Genomic DNA, 19,997 nt, shown 5'->3' with positions numbered 1-19,997 from the left:
GGTCAATGCTTTATTATCTTTAAGATGGAGAGTGTGGAGTTGAACCCACTCAAATTGTGTTTTTAAGATTTCAAACTTAAACATTCTGAATGAAAATACAGAAATTTTTTTTTTTTTAAATCAGAAACTTTGTTGTTTTACAGGATTTATTTATGGCACGAGAAACATACTGCATGAATTCTTTTACATAGACATTTGTTCACATTTGGCAGTGGCCTCCTTTCATTATGCTTTTTGAAGTGCACAATATGATTTTTCTTTATACTTACGGTCTTCAACAACAAACTAAAAGACTACTAGTAACATAATAACGGTCAATGAAAGTACAAAGTATTGTAGAAAAGCTGTTTTCTTCTCCTTCAAACAAATACAACAGCTATGTCCTCCTTTAACCTTCAGGGGTCACACTTCATGATCTCTCTGAGGCAGATGGTAGCATAGCACGAGGAGTCCAAGTCGAAGTTTAACGTGAGAGTGAGCGACTCCGAACCTGCCATCGTTCTTCCACCCTCTCTGCTGGCTGCTCTCTGCAGCTGATACCTGAGGTTGTGCGGCACTGCCAGCAGGGGGCGGTAGCAGCCAGGCAGGTTCAGTTTGAGGCTGCTGACTCTGAAGCGGCAATCTTCCAGTCCATCTCTGACCAGTCTCTCTCGGTACCAAGTTCCCATGGCATTTTCTGGATACTTCACAGTGTTTCCTGGCATCGGTAACACAACCTGGCAGAACAATAATATAACAAGTAGCAACTGCAGTGTTACTGTAGTGTACAAAAAACAGCATTTGGCAGAGACACAAATAGCTCCAAACACTCCCTACTTGTTCTAGTTTATAGATACCGTCTTGCTCCTCTTTATCTGTCACCACATGGATCTAGAAGAAAGCACAAACACAAAGTTAGTGGCACTGACAAGGTGTTTGAAAAAAGTAACAACGTGTCCTCACATCGAAAATGTGTCCTGTGACCAAAAGAGCACAAAAAAATGTGTCACTAAATAATCCTATTTACTGTTGAAATTACCAGGAGGTATTTCTGGACTGCAGCAGCAACAAAAGTACAGTAAGTGAAACCATAACAAAGTTACTGTTGTAAATCACAGCCTCAACAAGCAGAAAAAAAAGGAAGTAACCACAGTTTTCACCTCTATTCTGTCCTTTCATGCACACTAAAAAGGGTAGTTTACCTCACTAAAAGGAAACAAATAGAAACAATAAATAATTAATTGATAAAAAAATTTTAACGCACTGTTTGCTGATATACTTCGTGTTGTTCTCACCCCCCATTCTAACCCCAGCTTTGCAGTTTCAGGCCAAGATTATGCTTTCATTTCTCCAGCTTGGATTCTTAAATGCCACTCCTCCTTTATCCCCTCCTTTGGTGTTTGGCCTGTGCAAACTTTACTTTGAAAAATAAGACAAAACTTAAGCTCATGCTTGCATGAACATGTGAACACACAGGAGGAAACACTCAGCTTTAGATGTGCTTGTACTGGAAATACTGTGTGGTTTAAGCGGTGGGCACTGCCTGGGTAGCATGCAGGACGCAGCACACATGACTGTACCAAGTTTAAGATAGAAAAATTCAAGGATCTGGTAAATGTGTGAAAACGAACGCGGGAACTACAATTCTAGCATTTAGGTCCACGATGAAGTCAACAAGCTGGTTCCTGTACTTCTGTGATAATGTTTGTCACAGATGCAACCAAGTCACAAAGCCTGGAAAAGTGTTTGCTCTGATTATAACACAAAGCTATCCTAATTACTCCTGAGCTATCTTTTTAATCAGTTATCACTTTTAAAAGATCTCCTTTTCCTGTTTTATCTGCCTTCTTACCTGAGCCATGCTGGTTTCTCTAGCATCTTCCATTTTGTTTTGACCTTGTCGTAACCACACCAGGTCACCTCTTCGGACACTATGACCCATTGTAGTTAGCCTGTGTGCCGCCGCCTCGTTCCAAACTCTGACAACCACAAGAACATCGACATAATTTTTCAAATTAAAGATCTAAAGCACTGGGATGGCGTGTTATTAAAAATACTGTTTGGCTTTTATATAACATTTATTTTAATTTCCTAATAAATAAAAGAAACCACTTATTTGGGCTACACCTAAGGCCAATTTATCTCCCTCACCTATAATGGAAACCAGCTTTAATAAATGCACGACTTTTTTTTTTTTACATATCGCTATCTGTCAAACCTGTTTATGTGTTACTTTCAAAGATTTTTATTTAATATCATAAAAAATAGTCAAAGACGTGCCCCGCCTTGTGCCCTATGACAGATGAGACAGGCTTCAACTCCCCCGCAACCCTGAACAGGAGAAGCAGTTAAGATAATGGATGGATGGGTAGATTCTCCTTGCAGCTGACCTGCTACAGTAAGCGTGAGGGTAGAAAATCCTCATGCTGTGTGGCAGGCTGAGCCAGGCTTGGTCACATCCATCAGGACCTGTACCATAGCGGTTCAGGGCCCGCAGCATCAACCGCTCCCTGGGCTTGGACAACGGCATCAAAGCTAAGGACTCCTTAGCGTTATCTGGAGTGGAGAGGGGTGAAAGACAGAAAAATAAAACGACAAAACATATTGAAATTGCAAATTCTAAAAAAAGCATTTGCATGACGTTAATTTAGTCACATTTCATAAACCAAAACTTGGTTTATGAAATGTGTCATGAATTCACTAGAACAGCAGACGCTGACATTACAGAATCATAAGGTTTTAGCCAAACATGGATAATGAATTTCAGCCAACTTTCAAAAATAAATAGAGGAACAGATCATCACACTGTTCTGCAAAAAAACCTCAGATTCAGCAAAGAATAGTTCTCATTTTAGAAATTTCTGAAGGAAGAAAAAGCTCCCATAAAACTAAAACAAACCTGTTTGGAGGAAGTGTCTCTTTGCATGACTCTGAGGATCATCGCCTTCCTCTGGAGTGAAGAAGAGACGTACAGCACTCACCTGACACACACATTACATACAGTAACTCAACAATGTGCTGTTTTCACTGAGCAATGCCGGTCGTGGATTAGCTTTATATGACTGTAACCAACAGTATTATCATCTTGAATACATAGCGAATGTCTCAAACGCTCACCATATCCTCTTTCAGTAGAGCTAGTCCTACTCGATCAGACTGAACGCTCTGTCCACTCCCAAACCTCTGTGGTCCATAGTAGTTGACAAACCCTCTGGCCTACAGTGAAAAACATCAGAGGTCAATGTGTGGTGGTGGCCATGTAGCTTGTATGAAGCAGACATTCTGGACCAACAAAACCACTTGCTAATGAGCAGACATATTTTAAAACTCTATCAGGAAAGACATGATTAGTCGAGGACTAATTTCAGCTGTGGCTTCTTGACAGCCACCCTTCCACTGAGACCTTTTCTGATGAGGCTTCAGTGAATAGCAGATGAAGGGCCAGATGAATCTCTCAGCTACTGTGTCAGGCCTTTGCCAGATTTTTCCCCCTCCTATTTTTAAAGGACATGACGTTCAGATTCTGTTTTTCTGCTGCAGTGAGGTTTTTTTTAGGATTACCACTTCTTCTTTTTTCCTCTATTTGTTCACTTTCCTCAGATTTTGGAGGACTACACTAGGGCTGGGCCATATTATACCGTTCACGGTAATACCGGTATAATGTTAGGCAACGATAGGAAAATGAAATATCGTGATAGAATGGGAGTAAAACGCGCATGCGCAGTGCCTTTGTTTTCATACGCACATGGCCGATTGTTGGTTTGTAAAAATGGTGCAACTTCCGTGATGTGGAACTGGTTTGGTGTTTGTCCATCAGATACACAACAAAGCACATTTTTTTTGCAGAACATGCAAGTGGCCGTTGTTATTGTCGTATTTGTCGGACTAAGATGCTCTTAAATCTGGGAGTAATCTGGGTCCCAAACTCCGTATATTTGACTTCAGGTCAAACAACCCTGCAGCATCACTGAGAGTTGAAAACTGTCTAAATTCTTTGATCTTTAATAAAACGATCAGCATTGCTGCTTTACCAAGTGTAACTATAAAGTTTAACTTCCAGGCATCCATGAAAACAAAAGTTATTACATTTAACGGAGTTAGAAGTTAGCAGGAAGCTAGCGGAAGTTAGCTCGCTAGTTTCGCTAGTTACCTAAGCATGATATAGCATGTTCTGACTGAGAGATTTCTGAAAAAATTCAAACGTACAGCTCTGCTATCACTTCCAACATAAATGAAGACAGGAAACTAAACAGCAGTGACGTTTTTAGGGTTACTGAAGTTGGGCTAGCTGATATATAATGATGTGCTACGTGATCGCTAGCGACACAGCTATGTTAGCATAACATAAACAGTGAAGCTGGAGGAGGAACACTAACACTTTTCCACTTATAAAAGTTAACGTGAAGGTTCCTCATGGTTAGAGACAAATGCAATCGCATGGCAGGATGCTGTAAACGGACCAAACTTCAGTCAGGAGAACAACTGAGATAATCCATCCACAATACGAGGTTAGTCATTAATATACTGCAACAACATGGGAATAGCTCAGCTGCCAGAGAATTCAACATTAATGAATCAATGTTACAGAAGTGGAGGAAGCAAGAAGAATGAGTTTAATAAAGTTTGATTTATCTGACTGCTTTGTTTCGCTTAATGTGCCTTATAATCCCGTGTACCTTATGGTCCGAAAAATGCGTACTGCACACTGCAGTTTAATGTTGCAAAGCACCTCTTTTTAACTTCAGTGGATATTATACATGGTTATGCTCAGGATATGTCAGCCCATTTCTACTGGAAATGCCTTTGGGTTAAACTTTCAGCAAGGAATTTGCATTTGCACTGTTACATTTTTATAAAGCTTTAATGTACATAAAAACCAGCTTCTTGTTTACGTGAAAATAAATGGAAGGTTGTCTTTTTGCGCTAGTAATGTTGTGGAGTTGTATTTTGTCTCGCATCAATTATATCGTCAGTTATATCGTTATCGCAAATTTTCAAATATATATCGTGATAAATATTTTTGGCCATATCGCCCTGCTCTAGACTACACTGAGGTATACCAGGTTTTTAGCTAATAGCTCTTTGAGAATCACCTTGTTGGTCAAACTGTGATATCTTTGCATTATTAGAATCAAATAAATAAACTTTAACAAATGAAGAGTTTTTGTATACAATTCAAAATGTATTCTATGCCAAGCTGTGCAAGTGCAGACACAACACTGGTTCACTATTTAAGTTAGGTGCCTTTTTAAGTTTGTCAATATCCAATAAAAAAAAGTTTTTTAATAAAACATTAAAGAAAGCCTGGTTCCTGGCATATGCTTTTACCACAGGATTGCAGAAAACCTAAAACTCAAAATATACCTTGACATTCTCCACTGCTTCTTTCACCAGTGCTGCCAGCCGTGTGTGCACGTCTCCGCCAGAGGAGTGCGTGTCACCGGCACCGTGTGGTCTCAGGTCCCGGACAACCAGGTCGAAGTGATTCCCCTGCAGTCGTCCAAGCCGGAGAGGCTCGCTGACAGAACGCACCTGAAACACGCGGATCCCTCTGTTCTGAAACTCTGCATTCTTCTCTTTCAACCTAGTCACACAAAATGCAAAATATATAAATAGTATTTCAAGAAGAACTCTAACATAACACAACTTTTGGTGCTTTTATCCCATGATTTGTAAATAAGAAAAAGAAAAAAAAAATATATATAAATATATACTCAAAATGCATGAAAGAAACACAGCAGTACCGTTGAGGTGAGACCTTCTTTACCACCATGGACTGGTAGGTGATTGCTCTCTTATCCTTGATCCCAGCATAGGTGAAATCAGATGGCAGGACCCCGAGAGCTGCTGCCATGTAGCTGATGGCCTCCAGAGTCTCAAGGTTTTCCTTACACAGAGTGAACGCTGGAAAAACACGCAAAAAACATCTATATTTTTATCACATTTGAAAACGTTCCCTATGGGAAATCTGATTTTTTTAAACCATCTTTGATTTTCATTTTCTTAACCTGTGTCATCCTGCCCTTCTCACTAAGAGTTTTCTGGTCTTTTTCTCCTGCTTTGACCGATTCAAATCACAATTACTGTGAAATAAAGCTGCCATAATTATTTTATTTATATTTAAAATTCTTCATTCTTCTTCAGTTTTTTCTATATTATTTATTTGTTTACTTAAAGTAGGTAATTTGATCTAAAGCATTAACCTTGGAGTTTTCTCCTGTTGTTTACATTTTATAAATGATCAATAACATGCAATGCTATGCCTTACCAGTGTAAACTTCATCATCTTTACGTTCCTCTGCTGTTCGTTTCTTTGGCCTCCCTCGCTCCCTCAGCCTAACTGAGATCGATGTCCTCCCCTGGTCATTGAAGCTTTTAGTCTCCACCAGTTTCCCGAACCTTCGATTCAGGAAGTGATGGACTGCCGTCCTGTGCTCCTTATTGTCATCAGGTCCAAACGTATAGGACGAACCTCTCACTTTGGCATCTATAAATCTGAAAAAGTCCTCAGCCTCATCCTCCTTAACAAGCTGGGAGAGCTCTCTGTAGTCTGGGTCCTCCCTCACCCTGATCTCAGGCTGAATGGTGACAGTCATGAGAAAAGGGAAGCGGTGTCTGACAGCTCGGTGGACACTGGCTCTCTGGTGTTTGTCAGCAAAGGAACCAAGGGAGAGCTCCAGCTCAGGTGGATTTTTATCTCTGAGAGTTAACACAAACTGCTCGAGCTCCTCACTGACCGACTGACCTAAAATCACACCTAAATCTAAACTCCCTAGACTAGGGAGTGGGTCGTGTACCCCCCAATCCAGAGGGACATCAACATCCTGTGAGGCTGAAGAATGACTGTCCTCTTTATATTCTGCATTGGTTCTGTCATTTCCAACTGAAGAGGCACAGCCCGGTGTCTGTGTGGCTGCTGCTGTGTTAACATGCTGTCCATAGATATCTATTTCAGTCACCACAAAATCCTCAATGAAGTTTTTGATGCTTCCAAGAAAGCCTTCATGGTTTGATATGAAGCATGCAGGGACATTCACAGCCTCACTAACCTGCTTCATGATCAATATATCTAAAATGTTTTTACTTACTCCTGAGGGTAAAAGAGGCAGAAATAAAACGTTATCAAAACCTGCTTCAATGTAACTGAAGACACATGTCATACCGTGTCATTGTTATAAAGCAAAAGTCAATGAAAATGAGGGCAATTTCAAAATGAGAGGATACATGCAAATCGGGAAACGTTAAAAACGTACGGCAGTAATGTTTTTTTTTGCTTACTTGAGATTTTTAAAACATCTGTAACACACCTGTGCGAAATACGAAGAGATGCTAATACATGACAAACGAGATTTGAGTCGGATTTTAAGCCTGCTAGTGTCGCCGCACACCATTAAAATAATGTTAGAATTCTATCGGTGATTTATTTCCGTGTAAGTTCTTTTACTGAGAGCAAAGCAATCCGTCTATTTCGAGTAAACCTAAAACCTTCACATAAACCTACCTCGACATTGATAGCAGAGAGCTGTGGCTGCTATACAAAAGAAAGCAGGTTACGTTACTATTCTTTGAATGATAATATAAACGTCTAAAGGATTAATTATCGTAAATTAACGGTTTATTTACAGCACAAACCTGCAGGCGCCAAGTAAACAACACGCCTGTAAACACAACCACGCTGAATGACTTCGGTATTCTTCCGGGTCATGTGACCATCATATGACTTTTCTTAAAGAGACAGGCAGGTAAGGGCAACGCAGAACCCAGATGTGGACCCTCTAGTAGGAGGGTTATGGGCAGATGGTTCTGACCTCTGGGCCATATTTGAAACCTTAGAGACATGAATGAACAACATACACAAAAATGTTTATTTATAAGTGCAACCTACATTTATTCTTATTCTTATTAACATTCTTGCTTAGGGGGAAGTTTTTTGGTTCTTTATTCAGTAAACATAATTTTTTAGGGGATTTTTACATGTGGTTTAATGACATAAGTAATGGTTCATCACTCGAGTAACATCCTTTTTTTAGTGTTTGAATGAGTCCTGTCACTGTGGCTTCACTAAAAATGAAATAGTCAGTTCATCAGCCACCGAAAAAACAACAACTTTGAAATACCATGAGAAAACCTAGAGAGCTGTTGGTCCACACCAGTTTAAAAAATTAAATGAAACTCTTGCTTTGTGAAGGAACTATTAAGAAATGTGAGGCAATTGTGTGGCAACATTAGAGCCTTTCAAACAACTAGTTGGGTGTTTAAATTCCTGCCAGGTCATGCATCCAGTAAGGATCCAAAATCAAATGTTCACTCTTACCAAGAAACACTTGGTAGCTCAGTACAATAACATCAGTACAAGACAGATATTATCACACATCAGTCTATCTGCACATGTTTTAGAGAGAGAGAGTCAGACCCCCTTTGGTCCTGAATGCATATTTCTATAAGGGCGGTATTACTTACAACTAGTACGGATGCCCTCATAAAGTGTTATCTGTCTGAAAAGTCAGTCAGTGATTTAGGTGTGCTTTTATGTAAAGATTCACATGGCTGTATAGAAATCCTTCATTGTGTTTCAGGTTGAGCTGCTGAGTAGCCACAGTGCAAATGTTCCTTATAAAGATGAAAGATTCCAAAAACAATGGTGACATTGGGAGAAACACTCTGTCTTCTCATAAATGCAAAATTCAAAATACAGAACTACTTCAGTGATGGATTTCAGAAGATCAGAATCTTATTTCAACATGTTGTAAGACTGACAAGGTATTGTGTTCATTCATAAGTATATACAGATCTTATTAATAACATATGCAAAACCTGTATTATTTAAACTTTTTTAAGCTACTTTCAGCTGCTCCCTTGTTAGAAGGGGACATCACAGCGGGTAGCCCCACATGTTTGACTTGGCAGCGTTTTTACCCCAGATGCCCTCCTTCATGCAGTCCTCCCTCTATCCAGACTTGTAACAGTCATTATACTAGCTTGTGTACTCCTAGCTGGAATTTGTGTCTCTGGCTTGACTCAAACTAACAACTTTTCACTAGCAAAGTGAATGAGTAAACCACAGCATGTATGCAATAGAAAAAATAATAATAACTAGACATTCAGTGTAACCCTAATTTTAAAAAGGCAAAGGAATTTCTTTTTCTTTCAATATTTACACCAAGAGAATAAAAGGGTGCACTATTTGGGGGTTTTGACCCTTTGTACTTTTCCACCCACCAATATCCTCTGTTCAGTAGAATGGCTCTGTGCCTTTGGGTCACACAGTTTGAATGTGTGCCAAAGATGTTTTGAATGTGTACTGGAAACACTGGACAGAAAAATCTTACGATAAGGGTCCATACTCTTGCCAGCAGAGTGTGATGAGTGCGTTGATTATACTCTCCAGATGTTTCTGTAGTCCATCAGGAAATATTTTCCTCTGGAATGAGCCTTTGTAAGAAAGAATGTAGTGACTAATAACATTGCAGCAGTGCACATAATGTGTGTGGGTGAAATTGTGTGAGTTGCATAGACATATGGTGTGACTGTGTGTTTGTACATGCACGCAGGACTCCAGTGAGGGGGTCATGTGACAGAGTTTCTAACAATCTGTTCTTCCAAGACACCAGCAGACAAAAAGGCTTTTATTGAGGAGGACTGTGCCGAGCTGTCACAGAGGCACACAAAGAGGAAAACAAGGATCTGATACAACTCCCCAATGTTAAATTTACATTCTTCTGTGTGATCTCTCTTCCTGTCAGTCCCCTCCCATCTTTTTTATTGTCAAGTTTTTCAAGCTTTTCCTCTTCTTTTCAATGGAAAATATTAGGATACGCTACCAATCCTTTTCTCTCTCTCTGTCTCTTTTTTTTAAAGTCCCCCCACTAATCATGCAAATACATCTGCAAAATAAACAGGAAATGGTTTTGACTCAATTTGTCAATAACAGTTGTAGATATCAAAACAATATTGTGAAACCCTTTGACTCAGTTTGTTAACAAGTTTGTTTACATTCTTTTTTAGTATTTTTAAATGTCTATGTTCAAAAGTCTTCATTTTGTAAAGTTTTTGGTTGGATATGCCTCTGAAGTCATAACATACAGAATTATCCAACTAATTGTCAAAATCTGCCAAGCCCACAGATGTGAGCATCAGTATAGTAGAACACATTTTGTGGCCCAGTTACAATTTTTGACTATGAAGGAGGTGCTCAGTTATACATTTTGGACAGATCAGGATGCAATGTCTAATATGTCATACATTTTGTTTTCGAGGTAGGTTTTTTAGGATTTGGTCTGTTAAATGAAAAAATAGATAACTACATTGCTTAACCACTGAAGGAAAACCTCAGCAGTGAAGATGCACCTCACAAAAGAGCTATAAGCCAGCTAGCTAGCTAATGAAAGAGCTAGCTAGATAAATCTTTTGTTAGCCAGCTAGCATGTGAGGTTGATCGATCTATCTATCTATCTATCTATCTATCTATCTATCTATCTATCTATCTATCTATCTATCTATCTATCTATCTATCTATCTATCTATCTAGCACATTGTTGTCATTTCTTTAAGATACATGTTTGGTTGTGCTGCAGGAAAAAGGGAGTTAATATGTGCAGGAAGGGGAGGGGGGGGGGAGGGGTCCTTGTTGTTGTGTAACTGTACGGGGCTGAAGTGAGGTGTTGTACGAGAGTTACAACAGGTGTCCCCGGAGTTAACGGCCCATTTACCTGTGTTACGGAATAAATGGACTAACTGAGATCAAAACGTCTGGTTCTTGAGAACGTTACAATACACACACACACACACACACACACACATATATATATATATATATATATATATATATATATATATATATATATATATATATATATATATATATATCCTCTTCTGTACAGTGAACAGGCTGTACAGTGTTTATCAGCGCATTTTCTGTGTTTACCCAATGCTGTAACTCTGCAGCTCAATGTATCTTGACTTATCAGTCACTTACAGCTGTGGCCTCAGCACATTTTGACAGTTAGATAAACTATTTTGCATATTCTGTGATGACTTGTGCAATGAAATGTTGCAGATATGTTATTGAAAGTTAAGGTAAGTAAATAAAGTTTATTTAAAAAGCGCTGTGTACAGAGAATCAGTCACAAAATGCTATAGAGCAAAATAGAGGAAAATAAAGAAAATGAAGTGCTGAAATAGGGGAAAAAACCAAACCAAACCATATTGAGGCAGAATGAAGGTATTTAACAGATTAAAAATACTACATTAACTGTCTTTTCAACACAGATAGACAATTCTGTATATGATCATTAATGCACCTAATGCTCTCTGCTTTGTAAATGTCATTAGAGAATTGAGCTGAAGCCACTGTCATTGTGTCTTCTGTGTTTTGCTGTATGTGTGAGCTACTTTGGAAAATGCACTTCCTATATCAAGAACTTGTTGCAGGAAACATGTCAGACAAAGTGAAAAAAAAAAAAACAACCCACACACTCCCACTCCATTTGCGGTCATATTTCCCAAGTACATCACATATAGCTAATTTTGATCTCATGTGGGCCAGACGGGTGCATCTCCCTTTTCTGTCAGTGTAGAGAAATTCAACTACAGATGAGAGATCTTAATATAAGAAAAAGAAGCACAACTTCAATGGTTTTAAAATATAACTATAACTTAATTTGGTGTAGTTGAATGCCCATAGAGGGAGTCTTTATCTGTTAGAAAAGCTGTAAAACTAATTAAAATACATTTCAAAATTTATGTCCTCTTTCACATTTTCCAAAACTTTACACTCCTGTTAATATGACACCCCATCCATATATGATCGTGCGTTTTTCGTGCTCATAAATATTGATCACATTGGTAATAAATATGTTACTTAGCAGTCACCTGCGTTTAGGGATTAAAGTCAATTGCATCATATTTAAATTTTGAGGCTTCTACGTTATTAGGGGACCGAAATAAATTATGTTGCAAATTTAAACACAGATTTGCAAATTAATGGTATTTTTTATTTCGTAATAAGGTTAACAAAACATTCTATTTTGCAAAAAATAAATAAGATTTTTCTTCATTATTTCATGTTTCAGGCTTTAAATTAAGAGGGTTAAGCAACTTCATGAGCTGGAGAATAAGACTCCACCCACCCACATTCTCACCATTTCCAGGTGGGGAGCGCAGTAGTCTAGCGGGGAGGGACTTTTAACGGGTCTCGCTTCTTTAAAAGTAGATTTATTTCTTTACGGGCACACAAACTATCACTTTTGAGGGACACATTCACTCGTGGAGCGACATCAGAAGACCCAAACATGGGAAGAGCGAATGTGTGGCTGAAACGGACTTTCATTGTCGTGATAAGTCTGATCGCGGTGAGTATGGTTACGAGGCGCTAAAAGATTGTTTAGATGCAGATGTTGAGACCCTCCTCGTGCTATGCGTAAAAATCTACTTTATCCAGATGCTGCAGTTAAACCCTTTTCAGTTTTACTCAATCGAGTTGCCAATGAAGGTTGTAGGAGGCCCTTTTTTTTTTAAATTTTTGTTTTATTTATTCGAAACACATTGGAATAATTAGCGAGACGGGAAAACAACAGTGTCCAGGAAACGGTAAGATTGTTAAATAACAATTAAATTAGGGGCTGTATTAAACAATAATGTGTACTATAATGCTTGTAGTCTTATGTGATGTCATCATTGGTTTTCCTTTTTTTAAGTATGAAAACAAACAGTTAAAATGTGCATAATGTTTCCAAAAATCCAAAATATGATGTCATAAATTGCTTGTTTGGTTGTTTGTTTGTTAAATGAAGAGGAAAAAACAGAACAAAAGCTAGGAGTGACAAACGTACGGTGCAAATGTGGCCCACTCTTGGCACATAGTCAGCAACATGACATTAATGACTGTAGAAAACAGACTATGTGCCAGCATCGCCATCTTGGCACAACATCTGGGACCCACCAAACCTGATTGAGTGGCAGTTATACCACGTGATGCTCTGGTTTCCCCAACCTATTAACTCCCTCTTCTCCTTCTCCCACCTTATTCTTCTCATCATTCCCACAGTTGAGGGGAAGTGGATTATGCAACATGTTTTTCCCGCTAATACAGCTTGTCCCTCATGGTTTAGCTGTCACTATGTGTCTCATCACTTGCTTTGGATTTACTGATTTACAGTGGTTTACCACCACATGATTTAGCCCAGAGCTGTTACAAAAGAAACACATTGTGCAATACTTCACTAAGATTAGCACGAGCCTATAAGAGCTGATGCCAAATGTCAAAAGGGTAAACAAATGTACAGGGTGAACTATTTATCAGATTAACATAACAGTGTAAAGCTGGATTAACTTCTTCAGTAGTTCTACTCTTCATTGTAGTCATTAGTCAACACATTCTTGAAATTCAAATGATTCTATTTAACAAATATTGTTGGGTTTAACAGATGTCAGCACTTTCTTTAAACCAAACCATAATCCAAGAACCAAGATGGTTCAGAAGTACATCCCACCAAGTATACTTTGATTGTCTCAGATCTGCGCTTTGGGTCAATGGTTTTGCTGCAAAGTAGCATAATTATCAAGTTTCATTTCATGCCCCGAGCTCCTCATGTAGATGCCAAACTCTTAGGCTTCCAGTTCTTGTAACAACATAAGTCAATTATGGATCAATACTCAAGGGGTGGATTAAGTATCTTGCTGGTATTTAGGCGTTACCCCTGTTAAGTGAGAGATCTTATAAATGGATTTGTTCAAACCAGTTCCAGTTCCCAGGCTATTTTTTTTCTTGCATATTTTGGAGGAAAATGCATACGTCACAATAGTTAGGAACAGTTCTATGACTTTATTTGAAGAAATGCTAAAACCTTACTTGAAGACATGCAAGCACAAGCACAGTCATGGTAAAAACCAGGTGTACCCTCTATTAGTTGTGTGCAAAAAAAAAGGAGCAGCTAATTTGAAGTAATTGTTTCTTGTATGACTTTATCAGGTTCTCACTCTCCTTTAGGAGATTACTCTCTTAGTCTGCCACAGCATTTCAAATGAGTTCAGATATCGACTTTGATGGGGCATTTACAACACCTTCATTCTTTGTTTTTGAAGTCGTTCTGTTGAATGAATGTCCTGTTTCATGACCCTGTTTTGGCCAAGTGTTAACATTCAGAGGTGTCCTCAAATTTGACTGCAGAACATTTTTAGATAAAGCAGAGATCATGACTGACTGACAAACTGTACAGTGCCCAGGTCCTGTCTCTACAAAATAAGCCCAAGTCATCACCCCTCCATTACCATGCTTGACAGTGGGTATGTTTGTGCCGAGTTTGCTGTAGTGTGGCATTGTGTATTATGGCCATATAGCTCCACTTTGGTCTTGTCGGTCCAAAAAGACATTGTTCCAGAAGTCTTATGGTTTGGTCAGATGCAAACGTACAAACCTAAGCTGTGCTGGCATGTTTTTGTTAGAGAGAAGAGGCTTTTCTCCTGACATCCCTTCCATTTTCTAAACGTGCTGTCATGAACCTGAACATCAAACTGAACCGTGTAGCATCTGATATTTAGCTCCTGTATTTGTTTGTTGCATGGCCAGACCCTGGATTGAATTCCTTAGACGTCCACTCCTTCTCTCTGTAGAACAAATGGACTAAAATTGTTTGGAAGTGATCGTATAAGCATTACCAGACTAATGAGCACCAGCAATCACATAGCTGATGTCTTTCCACTTTGACATATTGATTCCTGTGTAAGCAGTAAGAGTGGACTTAGTTTCCCACAGAGTGCTTCTGCATTTTTTCTTCATTTGTGTGTAATATGTCATGTTTTGCAGTTCATCTGATACAACAATGCTTACGTCAGTGTTGTTAAGTTCACAAAAGCTTATGTACCATGTTATAGTTTGCTAACCAACATATTGAGTGTTTGAAAAAAGGGTTTTGTATAAGGGGTTTAGTAATCATTACATCTTTTTACTACAAAAAAATATGTTTTTTGTAGCTTATATGTTCATATTTTCATTATTATTTTGATCAGGTGTCACATAACCTATTCAAGATCATTAATGTAAAGCATAGTAAATGTTTAAATATGTAAATGCTTATCATTTAATTCTAAATAAGCAGAATTAATACTTTCATTTGTACACAATTCTTTTGGGGATGAGGAGAAATCATTGATGACTTTCGGTAACCTTAGCGTTTCTCACTCTGCCTGTTACAGCCCTGAAAGTGTTGAACTGTCTCTTACTGTTTTTACAGATAATCAGTTTGTTGCTGCTGGGATTCAGTCTTTTTAGCCATGGACACTTACACCAACAGGAAGAGGTATAAAATGTATATTTATAGAACCTTGCATTATGACACATGAATGTGTGTGCGATTTAACAATGTCCTATTGTATGTACGACAACACATATATGGCTCAGCAGCAATTTCTATATTAGTGGCAAAATAAGTAAGCAAATATTATGCAGCCGTTGTCAGACAAATGCCAGCATGTAAGTGTTTTCTTTTCCTGTAGTATTCTTAATGACAAACAACATCTGCATGGGGCACTGAAGTCAGGTTACACCCTTGCTCACTCTCAACCTGCGTCTTTGTTTTTTCTCCACAGGCAGAACGCGAGATTGCAGTCATACATGTTATGTATGTTATTGCTGCGGTAATTATTCTCTTGACCATCTTTGGCGCAATCGGTGTCTGGAAAGAGATACGGTGGGCTCTAATAGTGGTGGGTAAAGAAAAAAAGAAGACAAGAATCTTGGTAGCTGTAATAAAAATACAATTTATAACAAAAACAAATAGATCCTTATTCCCGTATTTCTGTGTGTATGTGTTTCTGTTTGTCAGTATGCAGTTGGAATGATTCTGAGTAGTCTACTCATGTTGGGGCTTAATATTCAAGGACTGGCTTCACAATCTCAGGTATTACCAAAGTGCCTTTCCACATTAGAAGATACAGAAATGTTTTTTAACTGTTTGTATATTACTTTGCTTTTGTTGCGCAGGTACGTCAAGATGTGAAGAAGCAGTACCTGAACCTTTTACCCCTGGTTAATGCTACTGAATTCCTCGATGATATACAGACAGAAGTAGGTAACCTTGTGTTGTGAAGTTGTGAGTGAAGATGTGCATGTGTTTGTAGTGTGTGTGTGTGCTATTCATCTAGCTTCACAACCCATTAATAAGTAAACAAATTTAAGGTCTTTCAGATAACAAAATTTTGCAGTGTCAATTTGAGGCATCATATTGCCAGCTTATACTGAAAATTACTTGCAGCCAGTAGTGTAAACATGGCACAAGGAAATAATAGCCGATGAGGTCATAGAGATGTTTGTGAGCAGCGATAATGGATAGCCCGTGCCAGTTTTTGTAAGTATAATCTTGTAGAATTGCAGTTCCAAGTAGTTTCAGAGGTGATCAAACAAAACTAACTAAAAACAGAGCTCACATATAATATGTAAGGCTAATGGCATAACTAAACAATGCTGATACACAACTTAACTGGATGCTAGGCACATGCTCTTCTTATAATATTAGCAACTTAAAATAGCTGTTTTAGTGTTTTATAGAGAACTCTAGTGAGAACAGAGAAGAAATGCAGTATTCTTGATTTTAACAAAAGAAAGATAACACAGTTTTCAGCAGCACAGATCAGATGCTGTTTGGTCAGACTTAACTGTTTGTAGAAGGGATTAGGAGATGGTTGTTTTGCAGTTGTCTCTTTATTTTCTTCTCTGATTCCATCTCAGTTGGAGTGTTGCGGACTGGAGAGCTACCGGGACTGGAAGTTCAACATCCCAAATTCCTGCCTATGCACCGACAAGTCCACTAATCCATGTGTAAGTGTGAAAGCTAACATGCCTACACGGTTAAAAACATTTTTCAATAAATTTTCATTTACAAAGCCCAACTTCCTCCCAAAGTAGCACCACCAGGCTCCTTTGTGCTACAGTAACACTTGGGAAAACAGTGGTTGGAGACTGTGGTACAACCAAACCATTTTCAGACGGTAAAGCAATTTTAGTGCATCAAGTCAGCGATAAAACGTCATTAAGATTTTGGCTCAGTGGGGTCAAGCTGGCATTTGTGATAATATGTCAATTAACTATTATTAACTGGTGAAAATTGCAATGATGTCAACGCCATTACCGCATTAACGCGGCAAATCTACATTAACGAGTTACCACGGATCGCCCCGTGCGTGGGGCTGCACGAAATCAACGTGTTAGCGTGGTTAGCTCGTTAACACGTTGACGCCATGCCCATCATGCAGTCTTATTTCGATTGTTTGCAGCATGTTGGCAGTCTGTCTGCATTAAAAATAAGACACCAGTTATTTGCAAATCTGCTTGAAAATGACTGCAGTCAGTTAAAAAAGCATGTTTTAAAAGCTTTGACACACAAATATCATCACATTTTAAAAACTACATGTTGTCTGTGTGTGCATACACTTCATGCACAATTATAATTTCTGTGTTTTCCAGGTGGCGGCTCCTAGAAACAGCAGCCTCTTTAACAGCCAGATGGGTGACGAGCCTATTATGATTTATGAAAAGGTATTAAAGGCATTCTCATTAGAAATTATCTTTTTTTTTTTCAAGTACAGGTAGATGTGTAAACTCTATAAGCTGTTATGAACTTTGTTTCCATTTATATCGGTTTATCTCATTAATCCTTTACTTGTTTTAGGGATGCCTTCCATACTTCATCGAGATCATAATGAGTCTGATTAGGATTGTGTTGGGCGTAACACTGGGAGTCATGTTATTGTGGGTGAGTACAATCAGTCTGTAGCTCTCATGGTTATAGCTCCTTTGATGTGATCTTTACAAAGCGTGCATGGCTGTTGACAGAAATGTTACGAGAATTTTGCTTAGGTGATCCCATTTGTACAAAGTCTTAATTTTTCCCTTAAAATTCGTCTTTCACTAATATTTTCAGTCATAGGGTTTCAAAAACTCTTTTCCATCCTGAAATCTTCCTATGCAGTTGCTAACTACAGATTTGAAAACTGAATGAAAGCGAGCAAGTATCTGTTTTCGCTGCGCTGGCAAACTTGCCTTTTTATTTTCTTTGACTATTCTGCTCTCTCTCAGCCTCTTTCTAAAATTGCAGGTGGACTCAAAGCAACTCAAGAAATAATAAAAAGATGAACAGGAAGTAAAATAAACCACCTCTGTTTGATTCTGTTTTAGATATTGTCAGCAGTATTGTGTATAGCCATCTTGTGCCAGCTCGATCGGAAGAAAGACACCCCCGCAGTGGTCTACAGTGCAGAGGCAAAAGCAGGCAACTACACCACCCTCGCAGAGGTTTCAGACCACTCCTGATTTCTTTGTTTCTGATTCAGCATGTTAAGCAAAGCTAAGACAAACCTCGGAAGCAATGGGATTAATAGAAGACGTTGTGATGATTGGATATATTGACTATATCATACCATGTAAGTGTATTTTGAACTTCTTTGTTAAGGGTATTTTCTATTCACTATGTAATCCCTAATGAGCTGTAAATTTGGGCTGTGCCACAAAAAACAGAACTGTGAAAGGCTATGTTCCTTTTTTGATAAATATTTCTATCCAGTATAACCAAGAGGGATATGATAAGTGACAGAGTGTGTTAACTGCTTTGCGCCTTTGAGCTCTGTGTTTGGAGACTGGTGGTAATTCTGCACCAACATGGAGCGTAATCTAGTACCTCTGATCTGTGATTTTTAGCACCGGCAAGCAAGAAAATAAGTAAAAATTCAGAGTTTAAAGCTAATGTGCTCAGTAAAAAAGCACTTATGAGTAGTACGGGTGAATTAAAGCTTAACTGATATTTTGTAGTTTGGTAGCTTTTCATTTTTCTTTAACTCTGACTTTTTTTTCCATTCAAAGCTTTTTAATACTCTCATATTTGATAAGACTGGTATTCAGTATAAGATGCCTTTTTTCATTGCTCCGTATCGTTTAGATCAGCTGCTAAAGAAAAAAAAATCCTTCAATCCAGTTTCTTCCTTATCCTTGCTGTGGCACATCCCACATCCTTTATCCACTGCATAAATGGTAAATGGCCTGTATTTGTATAGCGCTTTACTTGTCCCTAAGGACCCCAAAGCGCTAATAAATGAAAGGACAAAAGGAAAATATACAGCTTACAGTTTACACCTATAACTGTGTAAACCACAGTTAATGTATTGATTCTTGTTCCCCAGGTTTGTGGGAACATTTTAGAAAAATTCGAAAGACTGTTTTTCATTGTGTAATAAAACATTTTATATTCCCTTCATATAGCTTGGTTTTGTTTTGTTTTATAAACTTAAATTTGACATAAAATCAAGTGACATGATGACACCAGTAATGATTTATCAAGTTATGCAGCCCTTAGGTTACAAGCCCACTTCTTAATGGCTACAGCTTTCATAAACTAACAATACTAATTACTAAATAACTAATTAAGTAAAATGATCACTCAATTTTGACCTGTTCCACAGAATTTTTTAAAAGACATTTTACAATTAGAAGTCATCTAAAAATTATTGATATGATGGCACTGATTAAACTAAAAAAGTCTCTACACTATTTTTTTAAAAAGCCCCCTCTGATGTTTCATATGTCTTTGTGTATTTGTTGCAACACATCTGTTTTATATATCTTAAGAAAACCTTTTGTAGTGACGATTCCATTGTTTATCCAAACAAACATTCAACAATTTAAAATCCACAAGCCACTGCTGCACTGTGGTGATATTTTACACACAAGCAAAAAAAAAAGTCCAATGTCCAAAACTTGAACATGGTATTTTATGGTTAATTTATTGAGTTTGGCAAGCAATAAACAAAAATAAGTTTTTACTGTTTCCTGTTGCTTCTGCTCTCGTAAAAAAGAAATAGGTCAATCCCAGTGCATGCTAGTCCTATACTAGTCCTAGTACTTACAGAAAATGGCCCTACAGTTCATCCTGGCTGACTTACAAAGATAAACAAATTTCAAAATAATAAAAATAAAAAATAAATGGCTCCAACACTCTGGCCCCTAATTGTGCATACAATCACAGTTACTTCAA

General features: G+C 38.2%; 2 protein-coding genes across 7 annotated transcripts; one reads left to right on the top strand and one right to left on the bottom strand.

Annotated features, from left to right (window-relative positions):
- Nucleotides 1-112: 112 nt before the first annotated feature.
- LOC146650058 (pseudouridylate synthase PUS7L-like) lies at nt 113-7,672 on the bottom strand. Of its 5 annotated transcripts, XM_085387172.1 has the most exons (11): nt 7,612-7,666; nt 7,481-7,510; nt 6,248-7,069; nt 5,724-5,883; nt 5,344-5,563; nt 3,097-3,195; nt 2,879-2,960; nt 2,370-2,535; nt 1,832-1,958; nt 817-870; nt 113-716 (listed from the first exon to the last, which is right to left on the bottom strand). In XM_085387172.1, exons 3-11 carry the CDS (start codon nt 7,035-7,037, stop codon nt 396-398), a joined length of 2,019 nt encoding a protein of 672 aa, XP_085243298.1. In that variant the 5' UTR covers nt 7,038-7,069; nt 7,481-7,510; nt 7,612-7,666; the 3' UTR covers nt 113-395. The 5 variants fall into 5 exon arrangements, with proteins under 5 accessions (XP_085243298.1, XP_085243294.1, XP_085243295.1 ...); XM_085387168.1 differs by having other exon boundaries at nt 7,258-7,672; XM_085387169.1 differs by having other exon boundaries at nt 7,287-7,672.
- A 4,446-nt stretch (nt 7,673-12,118) lies between these two features.
- On the top strand, nt 12,119-19,220 carry LOC146650057 (tetraspanin-8-like). Of its 2 annotated transcripts, none has more exons than XM_085386964.1 (9): nt 12,119-12,329; nt 15,210-15,275; nt 15,565-15,681; nt 15,801-15,875; nt 15,959-16,042; nt 16,703-16,792; nt 17,438-17,509; nt 17,643-17,726; nt 18,149-19,220. In XM_085386964.1, exons 1-9 carry the CDS (start codon nt 12,270-12,272, stop codon nt 18,281-18,283), a joined length of 783 nt encoding a protein of 260 aa, XP_085243090.1. In that variant the 5' UTR covers nt 12,119-12,269; the 3' UTR covers nt 18,284-19,220. The 2 variants fall into 2 exon arrangements, with proteins under 2 accessions (XP_085243090.1, XP_085243089.1); XM_085386963.1 differs by having other exon boundaries at nt 15,801-15,878.
- Nucleotides 19,221-19,997: the final 777 nt, after the last annotated feature.

This window comes from Rhamphochromis longiceps, linkage group LG17, assembly GCF_057381845.1.
Source record: "Rhamphochromis longiceps isolate RC_006_pf linkage group LG17, R_longiceps_female_GT1.1, whole genome shotgun sequence".
Taxonomy (NCBI): domain Eukaryota; kingdom Metazoa; phylum Chordata; class Actinopteri; order Cichliformes; family Cichlidae; genus Rhamphochromis; species Rhamphochromis longiceps.
This window is presented reverse-complemented; position numbering and strand designations above follow the sequence as displayed.